General features: G+C 43.5%; 2 protein-coding genes across 6 annotated transcripts in view; one reads left to right on the top strand and one right to left on the bottom strand.

The window, feature by feature from the left end:
• Positions 1-20,280, top strand: part of LOC128300720 (formin-binding protein 1-like) — a 64,121-nt gene that overhangs the window by 3,245 nt on the left and 40,596 nt on the right. The window lies entirely within an intron of this gene.
• On the bottom strand, positions 2,261-3,688 carry LOC128300722 (WAS/WASL-interacting protein family member 3-like). The gene has a single exon (XM_053036891.1). It carries the CDS (start codon positions 3,686-3,688, stop codon positions 2,261-2,263), a length of 1,428 nt encoding a protein of 475 aa, XP_052892851.1.

The raw sequence follows: 20,280 nt of genomic DNA, 5'->3' as shown, positions 1-20,280 counted from the left end.
CCCCTCCAGAAGGGCTGTGTAGGTCATTCACCAGCGAATAGTTGGTCAACACGGTGTGATGTGAAATCGAAACCAACAAACATTTCCACACACACACACGCGCACACGCGCACATACACCAATACACACTGTGTTCGACCGGAAGTTACCCGACCTGGAACTCCAACAAACCTCCAATTCTGGGACCCTCGGTTGTGCTGTTTGACGTTTCCATCAGTCACTTGGTTGGTGACACGGAAAATGGTAATGCCTTGAATCCGGCATTTATGGCGACGGAACTAGAGTGGCTTCTCCGTGTGACATGGTAAGAGCGACATCATTAGGGGCAACTTCATGCTCTGACAAACTGCAAGGGCAGTACAGTGATTATAAGCGTAAGCAAGCACGTGTTCGTAGCGTAATATTTTCTAATTGTATATGAGATATTGTATCCGCGAGATAGTTTGAGATCGACTTGACCATATTCTGAGGGAAAATGTTCCATTTCTTTTCCTAAAAGCTCATTGCAATGTTTGCCCAAACTGGAGTTGGATACAAGCCAATTATCTCCGGAGTCCATCCGGAGGTAGTCCGGCACGTTCTGAAGTCAGCTCCGGATCTATTCCGTGATTTTTGCGGGGGAACTCCAACAATAGAATAAGAACCTTAAGAACCTGCAAGAAAAATCCTCCGTTACCCATGAAAACCTAAGCTTACACTTTGTAATAAAAACAATTCTCCAATAAAACTGAGGACAACATCAACAGAGGATTGTCAAAAACACTGATGAACTCACCAAAGAATAGTGCTGAATTACCAATGGAAAGCTTATAGAAACCTTGAGGAAGCCCAAAATACTATTCTTGTAATTCTGCAGTAATAAATTCATTCAATAACTTGTGGAGAATTCCTTGGAAAGCTGCACAAAAGTCAATGTGTGGAATGTTGCACAATCCGAGGAATTCTACTAGGAATCTTATGCAAAACTAAGTTAGAAACTGTTTGAAAACCCGTGGAATACTGTTGAATATATCCGGTGATCCGGAGTTAATTTCCGCGTTGAGTACTCCACTCGACTCCAGGTGTTAACTCCAGAGCATTCGGGACTCTGATCCGGAGTGGATTCCGGAGTCAAATTTGAAGTTAGCTCCGGAGTAATTCAGCAGTAATCCGGAATCGATTCCGAATTTTATTCAAGAATGGTTTCTTGAATCCACTCCGGAGTTCCCATCACTAGCCCTAAGGTATGTTGTCTGTATTTTCAACGCGTATCTCCTATTCCGCTATCGCTATTCTACCATGAAACATTGACACAACAACCGTCTTTATCTCGTAAAAAATAGCCTGCAACAGAAATCTTATCTTTTGGTCTATTTGCAATGGTATCGAACGGAAGTAGAGTTTAGGCCGGGTTGTGCAGCAATCCGTAATCTCACGAAAGTAGGGCGTAACTCGGCGTAGCCAGCAAGACATGAACCGATAAAGATGCTTAACGAAATAGATAAAGCCATATTGTGATAAGAACTCTTGATAGTCGAAAGGATTTGTGCATATTTGTGCTCTCCTCCATTTGCCGGGATATTTTTAACCAATGAGGTCAATTTGTGTGTATATTTGGTGCACTGTTGAATAATTTTGGAAATGGTCCAAATTAATTGCAATGATGCTCCCTTTTGATGTATTGATTTTGAGGTAGCAAGTATCATCACTTCTGGAACCACCTGATACTGGACGTCTGTAAGATGTCCAGAAGTACTTAACATTTTTGTTTATCGCGAAGTGATACGATATCTCGCTAAAGATATCGTTTTTTTTGTACTCAATTATCTTTAATGTATTTTTAACTGTCAGTAATCATCGTTGTCAATATCGAAAAACAGCAATGATGTTGAACCACATCGACAACCAGCCATCAGTTCCCCCTTGCCTGCCAATCAACTATTGCCGTTGGTTGGTATTACCCTCTCCTCAAATTTATTGAATGGTTTGCCACGGTTATGCGTTTAAGTTTCGGACAAGTTTGGCATTCAGAAAACGCTCAGGACAGGACAATCTGCTGTAATTGTTAGATGTGCTCGTATATTCTCGGGGCTCGTGTTCTTTGTATTATAATTAACCACCTTCGTCTGATAATGCCATCATGTTACAAGGCTACATTGCAAACTGACCCATAACTTAGTGGTATAGCCTGATGGAAGCGAAAGCGCGGGTGTTGTGCCGATCGCCGAGATCGTTACCGCTTTTCGTTTCACTGAGCTCTGTCCCTCTTATGTACTGCAGCTTAACCCCACATCCAGTTGTTGTTGTTGTTGTTGTTGTTGTTGTTGAAGTTGTTCTGACCACAGCCGAACGCGCCTGGTGGGCATGGATCGGGACGGCATTGTACGCTAGGATCGCAGCAAGCCTGGAACGGCCAGTCGCAGATCTGTTTGGCGTTGTTGAAATGCAGTCCGGCCGGGCAGGACATCGGGCAGGCCCGTCCAGCGATACACTTGGCGTAAACGCCACAGTGCTGTCCAGGGAGCAGGGTCGGTTTCGGTCCATCGAACGACGGGCAACGGTGATCTACCGGGCAGGTGTTGGCGCAGACAGTTCCCCCACTGCACGGTGGCGGTGGTGGTGGTGGCGGTGGTGGAGGCGGCGGTGGTGGCGGTGGTGGCGGTGGCGGTGGTGGGTGGATGGGACCTCCGCATGGGTCCGATGGTCCGCATGGGTCCGGGCGGCATGGTACGCTAGGATCGCAGCAAGCCTGGAACGGCCAATCGCAGATCTGCTTGGCAGAGTTAAAGTGGAGCCCGGCCGGGCAATGCATCGGGCAGGCCCGTCCAGCGATACACTTGGCGTAAACGCCACAGTGCGGTCCAGGGAGCAGGGTCGGCTTATATCCATCGAACGACGGGCAACGATAATCTACCGGGCAGGTGTTGGCGCAGACAGTTCCCCCACTGCACGGTGGCGGTGGTGGTGGTGGCGGTGGTGGCGGTGGTGGAGGCGGCGGTGGTGGCGGTGGTGGCGGTGGCGGTGGTGGGAAGATGGGACCGCCTCCACATGGGTCCGATGGTCCGCATGGGTCCGGGCGGCATGGTACGCTAGGATCGCAGCAAGCCTGGAACGGCCAGTCACAGATCTGCTTGGCAGAGTTAAAGTGAAGCCCGGCCGGGCAAGACATCGGGCAAGCCCGTCCAGCGATACACTTGGCGTAAACGGCACAGTGCGGTCCAGGGAGCAGGGTCGGCTTATATCCATCGAACGACGGGCAACGGTTGTCTACCGGGCAGTTGTTGGCGCAGATGGTTCCGCCGGTGCACGGTGGTGGTGGCGGTGGTGGTGGTGGCGGAATGACGATCGGTGGTGAAATCGGTGGCGACGGCACGGTACAATCTCCACCAGGTCCGCAAGGATCCGGACGGCACTCAATCCTCGGATCGCAACAGGCACGGTGCGGCCAATCGCAGACCTCCTCGCGAGAGTTGTAGTGGGTACCACCCGGGCACAGCGTCTCGCAGGCGCGGCCACTTTCGCACTTGTAGAAACGATCACAGGTCGGACCGGGCAGCAGGATGGGCTTGGTTGGGTTGAAAATTGGACAGCGCGAGTTCACTACACAGTTCACCAAGCAGGTCGTAGTCCCCGAGCATGGTGGGCTCTGGATCACCGAGAACGCCCGGGAGGCCGTCACGAGGACAGCCAGCACGAGTAAACTTCTCATTTACGAGCACTTGTTGGTTGTTTCCGCGCCAGCTAGTAGAGGGTCCGCTTGGGTAGATCGTCGTACAATGGCCGACGAAAACTGATGTCTTGCTATCGATCTGGTAAGGTCTTTTATATAAAGCATTACCACCGTGCTGCGGCTCTTCAAGGCAAACACACCGGTGTTGTTGCAGGACAATTTGAACATCTTTCCGCATGATAAGATGCTTGATTTTCGCGAAATTGAAACTTCCCGCGCGTGTGTGCGTCCCACGTCCCAACGGACCGAACGATCTAAAAGATCATTATCGCATCTACAGATATCGAACGTGTGGAACCGTTGGAAGAACACAAGGAACTTCCAAGTTACGAAACACAGATAGGCACACTATCGCATAGAATGTATCTCACCTCCCGTAGCATCAGGCCTACACCTATCAATCTAACCGGAACTTGTGCGTGTGGAAGTCGATTCGATTGTCAAGGTTTTTCTAGTGTTGGCAAAAAAGTGGCAAACTCTACCGGTACGCTGACCTTCTCAATAAGTGTATCAGTGGCGCTCACATGTGTGCGTGTGGGTCTTACCCCCTAGCGATAGTTCCAGTGAAAATTGATAAAATAATTGGTTGGAATTCCTCTGTCGTACCATCGACATGGTTGTGGAGGGTAGCAAATTGATTACTTTCTAGCATCTTATCACGACGAAGAATCCAATTCTTTGCTACAGTTTCTAACGAGTATGTCTTGTACTGCGGACAGAGACCCTTCAGAAGCCAACGGGCCAAGTCTATAGAAAACTCTGAATATGTAATAATAGTATATTTGGTTAAATAACTTCTTGCGACCAAAAATTGGGAAAGTTCTTGAAGTTTATGTCTAGCTATATATAGACGCAATATTTGCACGTACATCAGATATGTATGTGATCTCTTGGATTCAAGTTAGTTGAAGTCAAGGAAGTTGTATTTCAATTGCTCAACGCGGTTGTGGGGTTCCATCTGACCACTTTATACCACATTAAATATATCCTCTTCGATGACGACGCTTAGAAAGCCTGGACGTCCGCGGTCGGTTCGCAATTGAAGGATACCCAAGGATTCAAGGATACATCCGTGAAAGAAAGAAATCCTGCACGATCTATCCAACAATTGATGGAAGATGCCAATATCTCCGCAACTTCAATAAAGCAGTTGGTCAAAGATGACTTAAATTGAAAGTCCACGATGCGAGTAGAATGTCAAGTAATAACGGACCAGGTTAAAGCTCTATGGCTTGAACGATGACTCCAGTTTTTATCAAAGCTGGATTGAAGATGAATTTCGTTTTCTTTGTGGGTATTCTGATAGAGGAGTTCTTCAGAGAACTCAGAGAGAACTGACCAGAAAGTCGTTTTTCAACTAGACGGAGCATACCTCAAAAAGGACGCAAGAGTTACTGGAGGATATCAAGGCTTTAGCGACCTAACGATGGTAGGTCTTCTAGGAGCCCAGACTTGAATCCCCTCGATTACTCCGAATGGGTGATTGTTCAAGCAAAAGTCTGCGAAGAAGCTCACCCCAAAGTCGACGCTTTGAAAGTCTCCATTACAAAAGTATAGAACTCGATGTATACTTCACACAATTTTGAAGGTGTGCACTCGATTCCCTTGGCTCGATTCCGATTGAATAATATAAAGTAGAATGGTTAAATAAAAATATCCGTACACTAATTTCATGTTGTTCTTCATGAGCCACACTGTATTAGACATTGATTCCCAAAACATAATGAGGCCACTTTCCAGACGATCGCAATTTTGCATGGCAGAGTCCAACGTTCTTGCCCCGAAATTTGGTTCAAACTTGTTCGGATGTCCCATCAGCCTAGCGGCATGAATAATCTGACAGTGTCGTTGTCAGATTTAAACGTACTACTTTTTTGCGCTGTAAACGTGCTGACATTTTGTCACTACGTTAGCGTTGCATTATGGCAATGGCCTATTTTGCCACATTTTATAAAAGTCTACGACGTTTGAGAAGGAGGACCTTCCTTCCGGTTGGGTAAACGGTTTTCGTACTGCTGGAATATGCTGAAGAAAATTTTATTTTTGCCAGTTACTCCGTTTGCCATCTCGGGTTTTAAACCTTTCATCTTTGCTTTTTTTCTGTACTTCAGCAACCAAGTGTCCTTATGCCCTGAATGTGTTTAATGTGACACTTCAAACCATGCCACACAACTTCACAGCCGGGAAGGGAAAATTGAAGTCAAAAAGACAAACAACAGCCGCGTAAAGCGCAAGTGATCATGAACAAACATAACAAACAGTCAACCATCGACCAGCCCCAGCTAAGAGAGAAGCCCAGTCGCGATCATCAACGGCTCACTGGGCCAATGTGGGCAAGAAAATCGTTCAACCGAGCCGTGCCGAGTGCGAAATGTCCGGCATGCGGGATGACAGAAGCAGAGGAAAGGCGCGGTACAACGACGCCTTCGACGTACGACTCAGTTCGACAGTGCAGACGAAACACGAAATGAAACTCCCCCGGCAGGCGGCATGCTCTTGGGAGGCTTTTCGCATCGAGTTAAGGCAGTCCGCTTTTCCTCCTCGTTGGTTTTCTCCTGCCGCATGTGCATGGCTAGTAGATGTGAGGGTGAATGATAAATCATGCATGCAGGCTGAACTAAAACAATGCGAAACTCTCACACAAGTCCCAGACACACTCCAAGCGAAATTGGCGGTGCTGGTCAACGTGCTGGTAGTATCGTATCTAAATGGTTTTCCGTATATGTGGTGGGAGCTATTTTGTTGTATTTTTTCCCCGTAAAAGACCACCCATCTTAATCATTCTCGTGCGTTTCTAGAAGGCAATGTTGTGGAGGTTTTTATTTTAGGATATTGGCCATGGTCATTCATCAAGCACAACCTAAAAGTCACACAAGTCTTGTCAGATTACAAGTTCTCTAATGTAAGGACGCATTTAGGCTAGGAAACTTTGTGCTAGGAAACACAGTGAGCAGAAGAAGAAAAGCTTACCGGCCAAATATCGTTCTATCTGGTCTGAGCAACACACAAAACGCCCGTACAACATCCGTTGCGATGAAGTCACCGTGTCCGGCACTCGCTTCTGGGCCGGAGTGTTTCAATTTCCCGAAAGCACTGTTCCGTTTCGATGAGCTTACCGACCGACTCACCCTTTGCTGACCTCCCTTGACACGTGAGTCCCACTCCTCGGTGTGCGGGTGGGCACCTACACTGTCATCTTTCTATTTAGTGTTTTAATTCGCGAACTCGTTTGGCCCCATTGAAGCTTCACATCACAGCAAAAATCCTCTCCAATCCACTGCAAGTGTTGTGATCAATCTCGTAAGGGGGTGGATTTTTAACCTCTTTCTTAAATTCCGCCCCGAATTCAAACTATCATCCCCTCCGGTGTAATCGTGTGACGTTTTGCGTTTTGCCGTAGCGTCGTCACCAGTTTTTGGCGTTGATCCTTCCAAAATGTACCCTCTCTTCTCGCCGTCGTTTCCAATTTGTGGCCGTTCGGGGCTGTTTAATGTTCTGCGAAATGTGGTTCGAAAGTTGTTCGGCTTTCGCGCAACTGAGCACTGAAACAACACACACACACACCCGGGCCGCGTTCGTGCATATTTCATTTGCACCGTTTGCGATAGATGGATAGAGGACCATGGCCCACGGTTGATAGCGGGGCACATCACCATAACGTGGCTGCACGTGATCTTAGGTAGTCAGCTATTGGTTATGATGCCTTTTTTGTTTTGCTTTCCCCAACGGCTTCACGTGTCTATTCCGTGATCTCCTTACCGGAAGAGTGATAAAAATGTGATCTTTTTGTGACTAGTGCGACATCATGTGGACGATGTTGTGTTGAGAAGGTTCGGTGTACGGTGATAACACATGCGTGGGAAAAAGATGCCAAAATGCTTTCTCTTGTTGTGGCAGATGTGCCGTGACCTAAAATTTTGTGCATTTTTTTAAATAAAAATACGGTTTTTTTTCATTGTTTACACTATTTAACAATAATAAAATAACTCAAGGACGTAAACCTTACAACTCCTGATCATGATTGGAATCATGTGGAATGCATGATTACGTTCGTGGTTGACTTCACAAATGTCAATCTGAGACTTTTTCTCAACCCTCCTCAGTCACTCATTTGCCTCAAAAAGTCCCTTTCCTCAATTACAGTCACTCAATCTCTTGAAGTCTCTTTTAACGGCCACAGTGACGAGTCAAATGTATTTTATGTTATTTATTTTTTATTTTTTTTTATTTTATGTTTTTAATTTTATGAAAAAATGCTCAATTGAATTGGGATTGCGAATGTAACACGATTTTTTTCAATTTATTACTGAAAAGAACTTAATTAATTAAATTGCGAATTAAAACATTTTAGTAACCCAATCATCAGACACTGAGGCAGATCATACCATAAGTTAGAAAGCTTAAACTGTCAGTCTGTCAAATCTGTCAAATACAGTATTTTCCCGAGTTACGCGAATAATGCGTGCCATAGCATTTCGCGTAACTCGAATTCCCTTTATAATATCGTTTATATTTAGCATTCAGTGATCGATTTCTCCTTTGCACGTTACAAAGCGCATTAATATTTGAGTTTTACGTTTATTTCGACAATTAAGTTAAATATTTACCAAAACTCATGTTTAAAATATAAAAATGTAACGTATTTTTAGACAAATTTAAAATTTGACAAATAAAAACTTCAATTCCACATACAAAATGACACGAACTGGCAAAATTTGGAAACTCGCGTATCTCGAATTCGCGTAAGTCGAGTGTCGCGTTACTCGGGAAATCAGGGATCATTGTTGTGGAACTACCATATGAGAAAAATCTATTTAAGTTTAAAAATTTTACTTTAAATTAAATTTATTTGATGTAATATATAAATAGTTTTAGTACATATGTAAACATGACCTATTCGGTTTCAGAAATGCTTGAAAAAAGGTTTGTTGTGACATTTGTCGAGTAGCTGCCCGAAGCTTTCATTAGAAAAAACTATCTAATCCATTTTTCCTAGGCTTAACTTGACTTGTCATTTGTATAGGGAGCTGCTGACAGCGAATAAACCTGGAAACGTCAAAACGCATACAAAAAAACTGGGATAGAGTATAATCTTAGCCACCGGTAGATACTACAGGTTTTGTTTACATTTTGACGAGCTGATTGGGCGGATCTGGACTTCTATAGTTGAGCCACTTTTTACTCAACACTTAATTCACTCAAGAGTGCCTGAGGTTTTGAGTTTTGATGGAATTCTCACAACGCCCGTAGAATTGAGTCCCCTTTGAGATGGAAATGAACCAAAACATACAAAAATGAATACTGTGGAAAATCGAGAATGAGTCCAAAGACATCTCTAATCAAGAAATGCATAAATAGTGGAAGTAATGGGTTCATTAAATGTTACAGCCGAGAGTGAAAAAATATTGGAGAAAAAAAACAGTGATTATAGCTTTGCTTTAAGAATTTTAACATAAGATTTACGGTGTCTAGATCGATCACAAAGGTGGTATTAAAGTTGAGCTGGTTAGTTTCAGCATTTGACGTACTGAAACCCGCGTACCCGCGTTTGGTGATATTGATCAATTCCCACCGGAAGTTCTAAGGTCAGACCGAACCTGACACTTTCCATTAAAAAAAACCGGTTCCGAAAGAGTTACACCGAGGAGAGCCCACGAAATTAACCCCAAAACCCCGGAGACCCCATGGAAGCATGAAATAGATCGGATTACGCATACCGCACAGATGAACGTTTGTCGGTTTATTTAAACGGCTTTCTTCTGTCTCTGTTCGTGTGTGTTTTTTTTCCTCCATCTTGGTACTGGATGCGTTCGGCAGGGTTTTTTTTGGGCAAGGAAAATTATTGTTTAGCTACTTATTACGGACTCGAGAAGATGTGTTTGGCATGTTGCGGTTATTTGAACCGGCAGCTACTGCTGATGCCCGGTATGTGTGTTTGCTTGCGCGATGTTGTTGATGTTTCCTGCCGCGAAGCGTCCGCTTCACAATTGTATGCGCCCGTAAGCGTTTATGCAAACCGTTCGATACTCGGGCCCGCCGATTTCCTTCACCCGGTCGACCGATGGACCGATCAAACCGCGTAGCAAAGCAACACCGGGTGAAGCCCAAACATGGACGGTATGGTGAAACCAATGGAAATGTTCGGGAAACACGGATGCCGCGGGGTTTTCTGTTTTTTGCTAGACAGCCCGCAACGCAATGTGTAACAGTTCTACTGTTTGGGTTCATCTTTTCCTGCACATGATTGTCGTAACAACAGAAAACTTCCTCCCCGGGGCCGTCCATACCGTGTGATGAATCGTTTGCTTTGGTTGCTGTATATTTCCTTTTCAATCATGGCAGGAATTCAATTCAACAGCACTAAAATCGACTAAGCACGATCGTACGAAAGCAAATCGCAACCGCAAACGATCACGTGCACAAGATCGACGGTGCGGTGCTGCCACATGGTACGATTGGTACAATCGTTAGTGTTAATTGGTTTTGCTTTTTTTTGAAGAAGGAACGCGCTTCTTCGCTTTCCAAAACGAATATGGCCGTTGACCTCATCCCGGCCGGCGTTGTGAACGCGCGGGCGGAACAAATCGAAGCATTATCGATTGAGATCGGGATTTAAAAGGCCAAGGATGCATTTATGAGCATGGCTCACACTCACACAAACCAGCGCTAGATGCTCGTGATGCTACCCATGGGCAACTCAGAGATAAACATAGTGAAATTTGTTTGTGTTTACATGATCGAACAGTTTCCTCCGAAACGCATCTTTCGTCTAAACGTTCGCCATACGGTTGGAAGATGGAAAGACACACGAAGAACGCTGAAAGTCTAGGGTTGTGTTTGAGTTTAATTTTATTATAAACCGCCCGTGATCGCTCTCAAACTGAGCACAATTTGTGTGAGCTATCCCGATTGTTACGTCATCGCCGCATCATCCACGGTACCACCGAAAGCATCTTGAAAGCGTGTCACGACGATGACAGTGGAACGACAGGGCAGCTTTTGGTGTGTACGGTTGGCATATTGTTACCGCTGTTGGTAGAGAGGGAAATGCCACCTACTACTGCCGGCATATTCGGCTAACGGTCTCACGTGCTGCATCGTTTTCGCGTCATCTATGAACCCATCCTCCCCTACGGCTGGGGTAGTCGCAAACCTTACCCATTTTGCAACAATAATCCTTCGCTGATTGCCAGTACATTTGGTGCCGCTTCTCACTTTCTTGCCTCCCACAATCACGGTTATGTAGGCCCTCTCGGTTGTGTAATGCCACTGAGCTGGGGGCTTGTGAAGGTGTAGACAGAGTGAGTTGGCATTTGGTTTTTTTTTGCATCAAACTTTGTCCCTAACTTTATTTTATTTACTATTTTTAAAAACAATATGAAAAATTACTCAAATAAATTCCTCAACCCAATAAAGTGAGGTTATTTCATTTATATAGATTAATACATGACTACTGTCTACGTAGAACCCCCTCATTACCATCTTCTGATCTTAATTGTAAGATCGATCCAATCGGGCCATCAGTTTCCAAATTCTCTCTCCAGTGTTTTTGTTGCTATCTGATCGATCGAACTGGTATATGAACGTTATGCTGCTTCACGTGCAAGGGCGCATCATATAGAGATGCACACACTGCCCTTATCGATTTTATGATTTGCTCCACTGTATACAACCAGCGTCACGATGATGACGATGAAATAAACATGACGCGAAGGGCAGAAACAACTGCATCATATGCCATACGAGGCATTTAATATGCCCGCCAACACATAACTCCAATTTCCGATCCCCGTCCTCCTCCTCATCGGTGTGTTTGTGCCCCCGTCACGTGCTGTTGTTGGCGATCGGTGGGCGAAAGTAGCACCGCGAACGTGATTTTCCTGGATGAAATTAGTATTTCCATCGAATTTGCGGCCGATTTTATGGCCACGTCGACTTAGTGTCCCCGGGCAACCGATTTCGAAACGAAACATGTGAACCTTTAAATCGGGGGAGGACTTATCATCATCGGAACGCTTAAAAATTAATCAGACCTCTGAATATGTCCCCTTTATTATTTTTTTTCGCCGGGGGTCCTTTCATCTTTGGACTAATGATTTTTCAGCTTCTTCGAACGGCGTGTGGATCTACGCCGCCCAAATACTGCCCGAGCGCCATGTTGCAGATGACGGATTGATGGATTATGCCTTCTTTTCTACACCTTCTACCAATAAAATGTACATTTTACCTTGCGTAATGGGCTATTGATTTGGCAATTTTCAAAACGTCCAACGATGGCAAAATCGCCACCGGTTCACTGTCAAACCGTTGGGTTGATTTATGGCTATTTTGTGTAGTTTTTTCGCATGTTTATAAAGCGATTCGAAGCGAAAGAGCGGCAGCTAATTGTTTGAAATATTGTCACGCATCAAGAAAGCTTCACTCTCTAATCCGAGCGATGGTTTGCAGATTTCATTCAGTTGCATTTAATTCCCATTTCGGGCCAAATCGTTTCTAATTTGTAGTGCAGTACGGAGTACGGAGTAATTGAAGACCAATTTTCACACCGGCCATTGTCGGTATTTAGTATCGTCGGCTGGTGCCGCATAAATATGATAAACCATTGTTAACACCGTTCGCCTTCCTTTGCCGAAAAGTGACCCGATACGCGACCCTAGCTTTCCTTTAGCACTCGCTTTCCTGCTGTGTGTACCGTGCAGCGTCGTTATCAGCACTGTCTATTTCCATTACAATTCCACCGGCCATCACACGATAATGATGTTTATTTATGTGTCTTTTCATTTTACGTGAGAAACTGTACCATCATGTTTTGGATACAAAAGTGTTACGGGACGGAAGTGTTTTTGTTTTTTAGTTTTTGGTGTAAAAATATTTTCCATCTTCTCACCACGAGTGAAAGCTCGCGCCCCGAGAGCTATAAGCACACTTGCACCATTTTGTCACAGAAAAGAAAATTGACTCGTTTTGATTCGAACGCCTCTTAACGTTAGCGTCCGATTTTGGGTTTTTGGTTGATTCTGGGTGGGTTGTTGTAGTTTTCGCGCCTACGTTTTACGCACGCCCTACCATCGAAATCAAAGGGAGTTGAAAAATTCGGTACGTGGTTGAAATGAGCGACCACAACGTGCACTGGGAATAAAATTGAAGCAATGCTGTATTTGCTTTTTAATTGCTCCGAAGAGAAATCGACAGTTCAGCTTGCAGGGAGAGAGACATTGACTTTGGAATGCATTTTTTCACGTCTTTTTCATAAACATTAGTTAGTTAAAGCCCATGAGGTATGCGAAATTGTCTATTGTTCGTGGAACAGTCGAAAGGCGGTTAGAAGTGCAATTTTCAAGACTCATGCTACTAAAGCAATGGCAAATGAAATGAAATTTATTAGGTGTACAACTAAGTAACGACCATTATTTGAATTGATTGAGTTTATCGAAATTGGGGCACGATTTATTAATTATCCCAAACATCATAAACCAAACTGAAATATGTGGTAGACAAACTTTATAAACAAAATTGTCATTTATTTATTACATTATTTATTTTAATATTTATTAATAATTTTGTGATCAATAAACGTCATTGGCAGGCTTATTAAGTACAGTATATTCGATTTGATTGATTTACAGTATGATTTACACGCAGTTGAGGACTGATTGTTCTGCGTACTAATGGGATTTTGTGTTTTTTTTGGTCCTGTTGTGTGATCAAATATCTATTAAAATTAATTAAATTGATCACTGCTTGTAAAACTATCGACTTAGCAAAACAAAATGATTTTGTAACATGACAACTCTCGCCCTTTTGATGCAAAACCGATGAAATCCTATATGAACTAGGTTTGTTGAATTCTTATTACTACATTCTCATACACAAATCAGATAATCCATATAGTATAATATTATATAGCCATATATATAATAACTTATAATATAATATATTAATACACAAATCAAATATGGATTGGATTATTTCCATAAATAGGTAAAATGTTCTCCAATGAAATTGGGTGTCATATTTCAAATAAAGTCCAATATATTTTGCCAAAAAATAGACAAAAAAAAACGATCGATACTTTGTTGTACACCTAATATTAATTTAAAGGTTCACGACCAACCAAATTAAATCACTGTTGTACGGTACACATCGCCCATCACATGCCCAATGATAAGTTCTAACATGTGCCGATAGTGAAACATTCGACTGTGTATGTGGGCCTTTATCTGCCAAGAATGCTTACGAAAGCGAACGGATCCATTTCTTACACTACCCGTCGTCCAGTACGGTCCAGTTCGTGTAGTAGTGCTTTTATCGTAATTAAATTTTCCTCTTACGAACAAAAAAAAATTAAATAAATAGTGCTACTTCCGTTTTTTTCTGGTGCCGTCATCGTTTCCGACGCCGCCGGATCCAGACATCCGGGTCTGCGTCTCCTTTGTGTGTGGCCATTGCCATCCGCTTGCACTGTGCGGTGTAACGGAGACGAAACGGCCAAGACTGCGGCCGTGTTTGCATTGACTCAGCTGCCAATGCAGTTCCCGCACGTTCAGCAAATCGTTATCTCGGCCGAGCGAAGTTTGTCGCTGACTCCGAGACGGGCCGTCTCCAAGCTCCAAAAGGGTTGTGTTGCCGTCGCGCCACAGTTGCCGCCGTCGGCCGTCTTCTCCAGCTGGCATAATGCTGTCTGCTTGCTTTCTGCTTCTGTTGCTTTCGCAAAATATCCCTCCCGGTGTAGTAGTAGTACCTTCCGATCTTCAATATTACATCCGTGTCCGGGAACGGCATCGAAACGAAGTTGCAATTAGTGTGCGCAATTGAGCGAAGTATTTTTGAGGCTGCGAATAAACGAATCCGCCTGGATTGGATTTGAGTGCAGTCGAAAGGGGGTCGAAACTTTGAGGAAAAAATATCGATCCTTTCTTTTTTGTGCAAAGAAAAGTGCACGATTGCAAGTTCCATTTGAATGCTTATCAATGAGCGAAGTGGTCCAAAAAAAAAACCTTCGCTTCTGTCGAGACCAATCGATGAAGATTTTTTTCTTCTGTTGGCTGCTGTTTAAAGCAAACAAAATATTCTGCTTCCGAATTACTAATTACTGCAGCAGCACCAATCTTAGTCAATTGTGTTTGTTTGCGTTTCGCATTCATTTCCTGTTTCCGTCAGGCAACGGAAACGGCGGTTGCAGGTTGTTATTTTCGGCGAATGTTGATCTTAAACTACGGCTTGTTGATTTGGGAGCATGCATTGGTTCTTGATGACCATTAGAAGCCGACACCAGACCCACAGTGATGGCGTGTGTGTGGGCAAGCGAAAAAAAAAACGGTAGAAGTCAAAGTCATGGACACACAGTGAACAACCCTTCGTCTTCGTGTTGTGGAGGAATTTTCTTTGCTCCTGCGAAAACTTCGCAAGAAGTGCGAGTGGTGTGTGTTTTGTTTACAGTGGATGGAAGGTTGCGGAAAGCATGCAAAACCATCTGTGCTCCCACATTGAAACGTCTGAAAGCCGAATTGTGCGCTATTTTGGATCATGTGGCAATGCACTGGCCATTGCCCATGTTTCGGGCGTGTGCGGGAATGTACACTAAATATTGATATTATTCTACCAAAGTATCCACTTTACTCCATTGGAATGTCCGTTAATAAATCGTGCAAACTCCCAAAAAAAAAAAAGTAATAACAAAAATATTAACACAATGTTACGCGAGTGATTTTCGTAATCACCCCAGCATCTCCACCCTTCTAGTGCTGCTACTAGCTAGCAGTGTTGGGTGGAGCACTATGCATGGCACTATTTTTCACCTGCACCGGGAGAGTTTGTATGTTTTTCTTTACCCATCACACGTGTAAGCACGTTGCGATACGGGATGTTGCTGTGTACCGTGTTTGTATTGTGGCCGATGTAGATCAGGATTTCTGGAGCAACGTTTTCATAATACGCCCGTTACGCTAAGTGGGTCAATCAATATGGGGGATGATCGAGGCGCATTATCCGTACAATATTTGAAGATGGTTCTTCTTTTTTTTTTGGGTGGCTGTCGTGTTTTGTTCGAATGTTCATGATGTAACGGGGGAAATAATAGCTTGCAGTCAAATAATAATTTTTATGTCTGTTAGCAATTTATCAGCTGTTGTGTGAGGATTTATATTAAAAAAAGTAATGCAACATGATTCCGATTAAATGAATGATTTAAATCTTTCCAGGGAGTGAGTTAGTCCAAATCTTCAATAATTCTTTTGCGATTTTACTTATTCATAGGAAATTAAATCATTGAATACAATTAAGATTTTACTCTTTACGACGACCTTTAACTCACGATTTAAAAAATGAGTTAACTTTTGTTTAAGTTAACTCCGGATCTGACACGACAACCTTCAACTCACGATATAAATCACGAGTTAACTCTTGTAAGAGTTAACTTTTGATTTAACTCTTCATGATGATCTTCTATTCATGATTTAAATCATGAGTTAACTATTGTGTGAATTAACTTTGGATTCAACTCTTCACGGCGTACTTCAACGATTTAAATCAAGAATTAACTCCTTTTTCAGTTAACTCGGCAATTTAACTCTCCACGGCGAATTTCAACGATTTAAATCATAAGTTGAAGGTCGCAGTACTCCCGTTCAATTATTTGATATATAGTTAAATCTTTATTCTAATTCTTTAACACGGATTTAAATCTTTGAAAAGAATTAAATGTTCCATCTCCAATAAAAAGCGTAAAGTAAGAATATCTATCGAATGTTACTTATTTAAGCTGGCATAACAGACTCGTACATCAAACTTTATATTCCAGTTTTTTTTATTGTTGTTGAACCGTTCGTTCGTTAATTACATCGCACATGGTATTCAAATTCACTATGCTTGTCTCCGATATTAGCTACGAAACCTGTTACCACTATCCCACTTCGTCTCATTTACTATTGATACATAAGGGAGGAGCTCAAAAGCCCTTAAAGTTGCCTTGTTCTATATCCGAACGTTGATTAGCAGTTGATGTGTTTTTGTTTTCCTTCCACCAACTACCAAACCAGCCAGTAAGGTACAACCGGATTGGAAGTGGAAAACACCTGTGAATGGACGTTAACGGAAGTTTTCCAGTTCTTGTTTTAGCGCCATACAATTTTTACCCAGCAAATACCCCGATGCTGCTGATTGGAATGGTTTGTTCAACCTGGTAGATCGTTTTTTAATTAAACCGGCTCCTCGGGCCCGTTGGCTGGATCTGGTTCACCAAAACGCCGCCAAAATGTAACGAAATGCCTGCGCAATAAAGTTTTGGTGTTTTTTTTTTGTTCGTTTCTTCTTGCATTTCGCAGATCAGATCAGGAACAACCCGCCCCGTATTTCGCTGGTTGTTTGTTTGATCTGTCTGTTTTATGTTATTTTTTTTTTGTTGTTGCCTTTTCCAGGCTTGAAGTTTTGTTTGTTGGACCCCACAATTTTTCCCGGAGCGGGTTTGATTTTATTTTTTTGAAGAGAAGAGTAAAAATAACCTAACTGTTACTCTAACGGTGCATAACGCCAAACAACCCGATGGATATGGTGAGGTAGCTGTGAGGAGATTTGTTGATGTTGATGCTTGCATCATCAAGATCACATGCTCTGGGCCGGGGGATTTTTTTTTTTGGTGTGTGGATGGGAATTGAAGAATGCGCGGAGACCGTTTTGGAGATGGGTTCAGTAGAAGAAGAAGAAAAAACCTTGCCTAATTGCCCCTCAGAACGAAGCGACTTACCTTGAGGTTTTGATGCATCAGATATAAAAAGGGTAGATCATTATTATCTCGTCAGTTTTATTTTCCCGTACATTGTTTCCGTTCTGCATTCTGAGACTTGACTGCACATACTAGACCGGGTATCTAAGGGCCCTCCTTGCCTTCCTTTCTTGTCCATTTCTCCAGCTGTTGACCGACTAATCTAACTCCATCCGAACGTTGCTCTGCGATGCAGCAATTTGAAATAATCACCATTTATGCAAATGCATTCTAATCATGTTGAATAAAAGCGTATCGTCACCATTGGTAAACGAGTGGTTGTTTCAGTCTGAACAATTGCAACTTTCTCCTACGGGCAAAACGTATGATAAAGGTTGATACACTCCACTCATTTAGACGCTTATCTTACAAATGGGGGACATTCTTATGATTGCTTATGATGGTTGTTTGTGAGTCGTTTTTTATTTATTACGCTATGCTTGATTGAACTAATTAACGCGATTGTGATGCTTTTGACCAAGGGCATAAGCACGATATGTGGCATATAACGTTCCGTCACAAGTGACAAACCTACACCAAAGAATAATCAAATCTGTCTGGGAGATTTACATAATAAAAATTAAACTTCTTTTGTTACGCGTCCTGGGTTTTGGGCTGGACATTCGCCCAAAATCGTCTTTGCATATGTTAAGCTGATTCTCGATTGGTCAAGATTTAATAGAAACTGTTGCCGGAAGCATTCAGTTGAGAATTCATCTAGAGAACATGCACGCTTTATTTGCATGCGCTGAAGTTACTTGATGTTATTAAGCTGAATGTGCGTGTTTTTCTATCGTTTCAATTGCTAGAGTCCTTTGTATATCTTGCTCTAGTGCGCACTGGCGAGTAACGCACAGAAAAGTTATGCTTCATGATTGTCACAACAAGATCGTTGCTTAATTGGTTCAATTATCACCCATCTATTGCTGGGGCCGCCAGCGAAAGTGGGAGTGCATCAACCGTTGCGTCGTGTGGTCGTTGTACTTTCCCTGCGATCTCTGATGTTGATCAGATGTGGATCAGAATGATTCTGAAGAACAGGAGACTAGTTATTAAGGTATGCGCACTCCCTCTGCTTCTCTCGTGCGAACTTGATGCGATAAAAAAACGGCGGAAAACTCTCACCCGCATCGGTGTTATTCCACCTTAAACTAGCACCTTGTTTTGCTGCTGCCGGTAAGCCATTTTGGGTGTGGGTCTTAGCACTTACAGCTGGGAACATATTAGAGGACGATCAGCGCACGACGACCTGGTGGTACAGCAGTAGCACCCTAGAACTAAGAACGATGATTAATAACCCCGTTACACGGCAGTTGTTTTAATTAGTCCTCGACTAATGCATATTTATAGCTGAGGTTTTTTTGTGTTGTGCACCCGAGATAGTACCAGAACGCGCCCTGATGAGTGTCAGAGGCATGCGCACGCAGATAGAACTCATACTCAACCGGGGCATCTTAGGTATGGTACATCTTACATTAATACCCCTCACGCACTGCTGCTACTACGAACGTTTGTTGGTGGGACTCGTGTATGCTAATTATTTTCCCCTCCACCGGTCTTCGGTGTAGAATGCGTCCCATTTCCGTTTCTACCGTTGAAGTATTCTGTGTTTTGAAACGATCGAAAGATTTTTCACAGACCTAGCCTTTTTCCACTCCCCGGGCCCGGGGAGATGGATTGTATCTGGAAATGGAAAGAAAAATTGAGCGAGGTAAATACAATGTAAGAAAAAAGGCTCCGTCCATCTCGCCATCTGGTCTTTGGGAGCCGTTAGAATGTAACTTCTTTGTGTGAGAATCGCCCCCCCTCCATCGTTTCGTGGAAGATTCGAAGACGCGCTCGCATGGCGGGAAAACTAATCCCGTCGGAATACGAGCTCGTAGCTGTACGGTATTCCGATCGTTGCCCACCAAAGCGCCAAATGGCGCCAGTCAACCTCTGGTATTGGGGGGACGGGAAGGAATAAAACTGAACAGCTAAAACACAACACGGTATCGAAATAATAGTGACGAGCCTCCGTTGGAGAACAGTGCTCCAAAAATAGCGCGTACATCACAACCGTGTGGCGTCTTAACTTGAAGATTGAAGAGATTGAACCATCCAAAAGATTGATCACTGTAACCAAGGTATAGTGAGGACATGACTGTGAACCGTGAAGTCGCCATGTAGACGATATCCGTAGATTTAGAAACATCAGAAATGTTACACTATGACGTTCGATCATTTGTCAGCAATAATAGGTACCAAGAGCAAGTACCTTGATCGACGAGCGAAAGCGAATGTGTTCCACCTCATAGAATCACTTTCCCTGCTTCTTAAGGATGTCTGGTTGTCATGAGAATGATACCAGCACTTAAAGCTGTCCGGGTTTCACGGTGTAGAACAGAACTTCTGAATGATGGATTACCATAGTCAGTGTCTGACTGTCGTAAAATTAAAATTGACATTGATATGTTGACTTCCCAAGTTTAGATGCGGGATAAACCATATATTATCGTGTCTTAATAATACCTTCCTTTGGTACACGCGTACATGCAAACTCCCGTGCATATTCTTATGTTAAACTTGTATCAGTAATCGCAAGTGTCTTTGTGCACGTGGCAACGCAAACGCAGTACAGTGCGAATCAGTGAACGTGTGAGGCTACTCTTCAAGGAAGGTCCCCTTTTTGCGTGCCGAGGAGATCACCTGAGCGCGCTACCCTCCCCCGGGTCCGGTTCGTGTCCGTAATGCAGCCGTCGTCATGCCTGACTAACCGAGTTCAGTGAAACGATTTGACCTAGATTCAACGCTAACGCTTACAGCCGTGCCT

This window comes from Anopheles moucheti, chromosome 3, assembly GCF_943734755.1.
Source record: "Anopheles moucheti chromosome 3, idAnoMoucSN_F20_07, whole genome shotgun sequence".
NCBI classification, from domain to species: domain Eukaryota; kingdom Metazoa; phylum Arthropoda; class Insecta; order Diptera; family Culicidae; genus Anopheles; species Anopheles moucheti.
Note: the sequence above shows the minus strand (reverse complement) of the source record. Positions and strands in the feature narration are given on the sequence as shown.

Bases quoted from the DNA above. Each gene is read 5' to 3' on its own strand.
- LOC128300722 (XM_053036891.1), bottom strand. From the start codon at position 3,688: ATGAGAAGTTTACTCGTGCTGGCTGTCCTCGTGACGGCCTCCCGGGCG.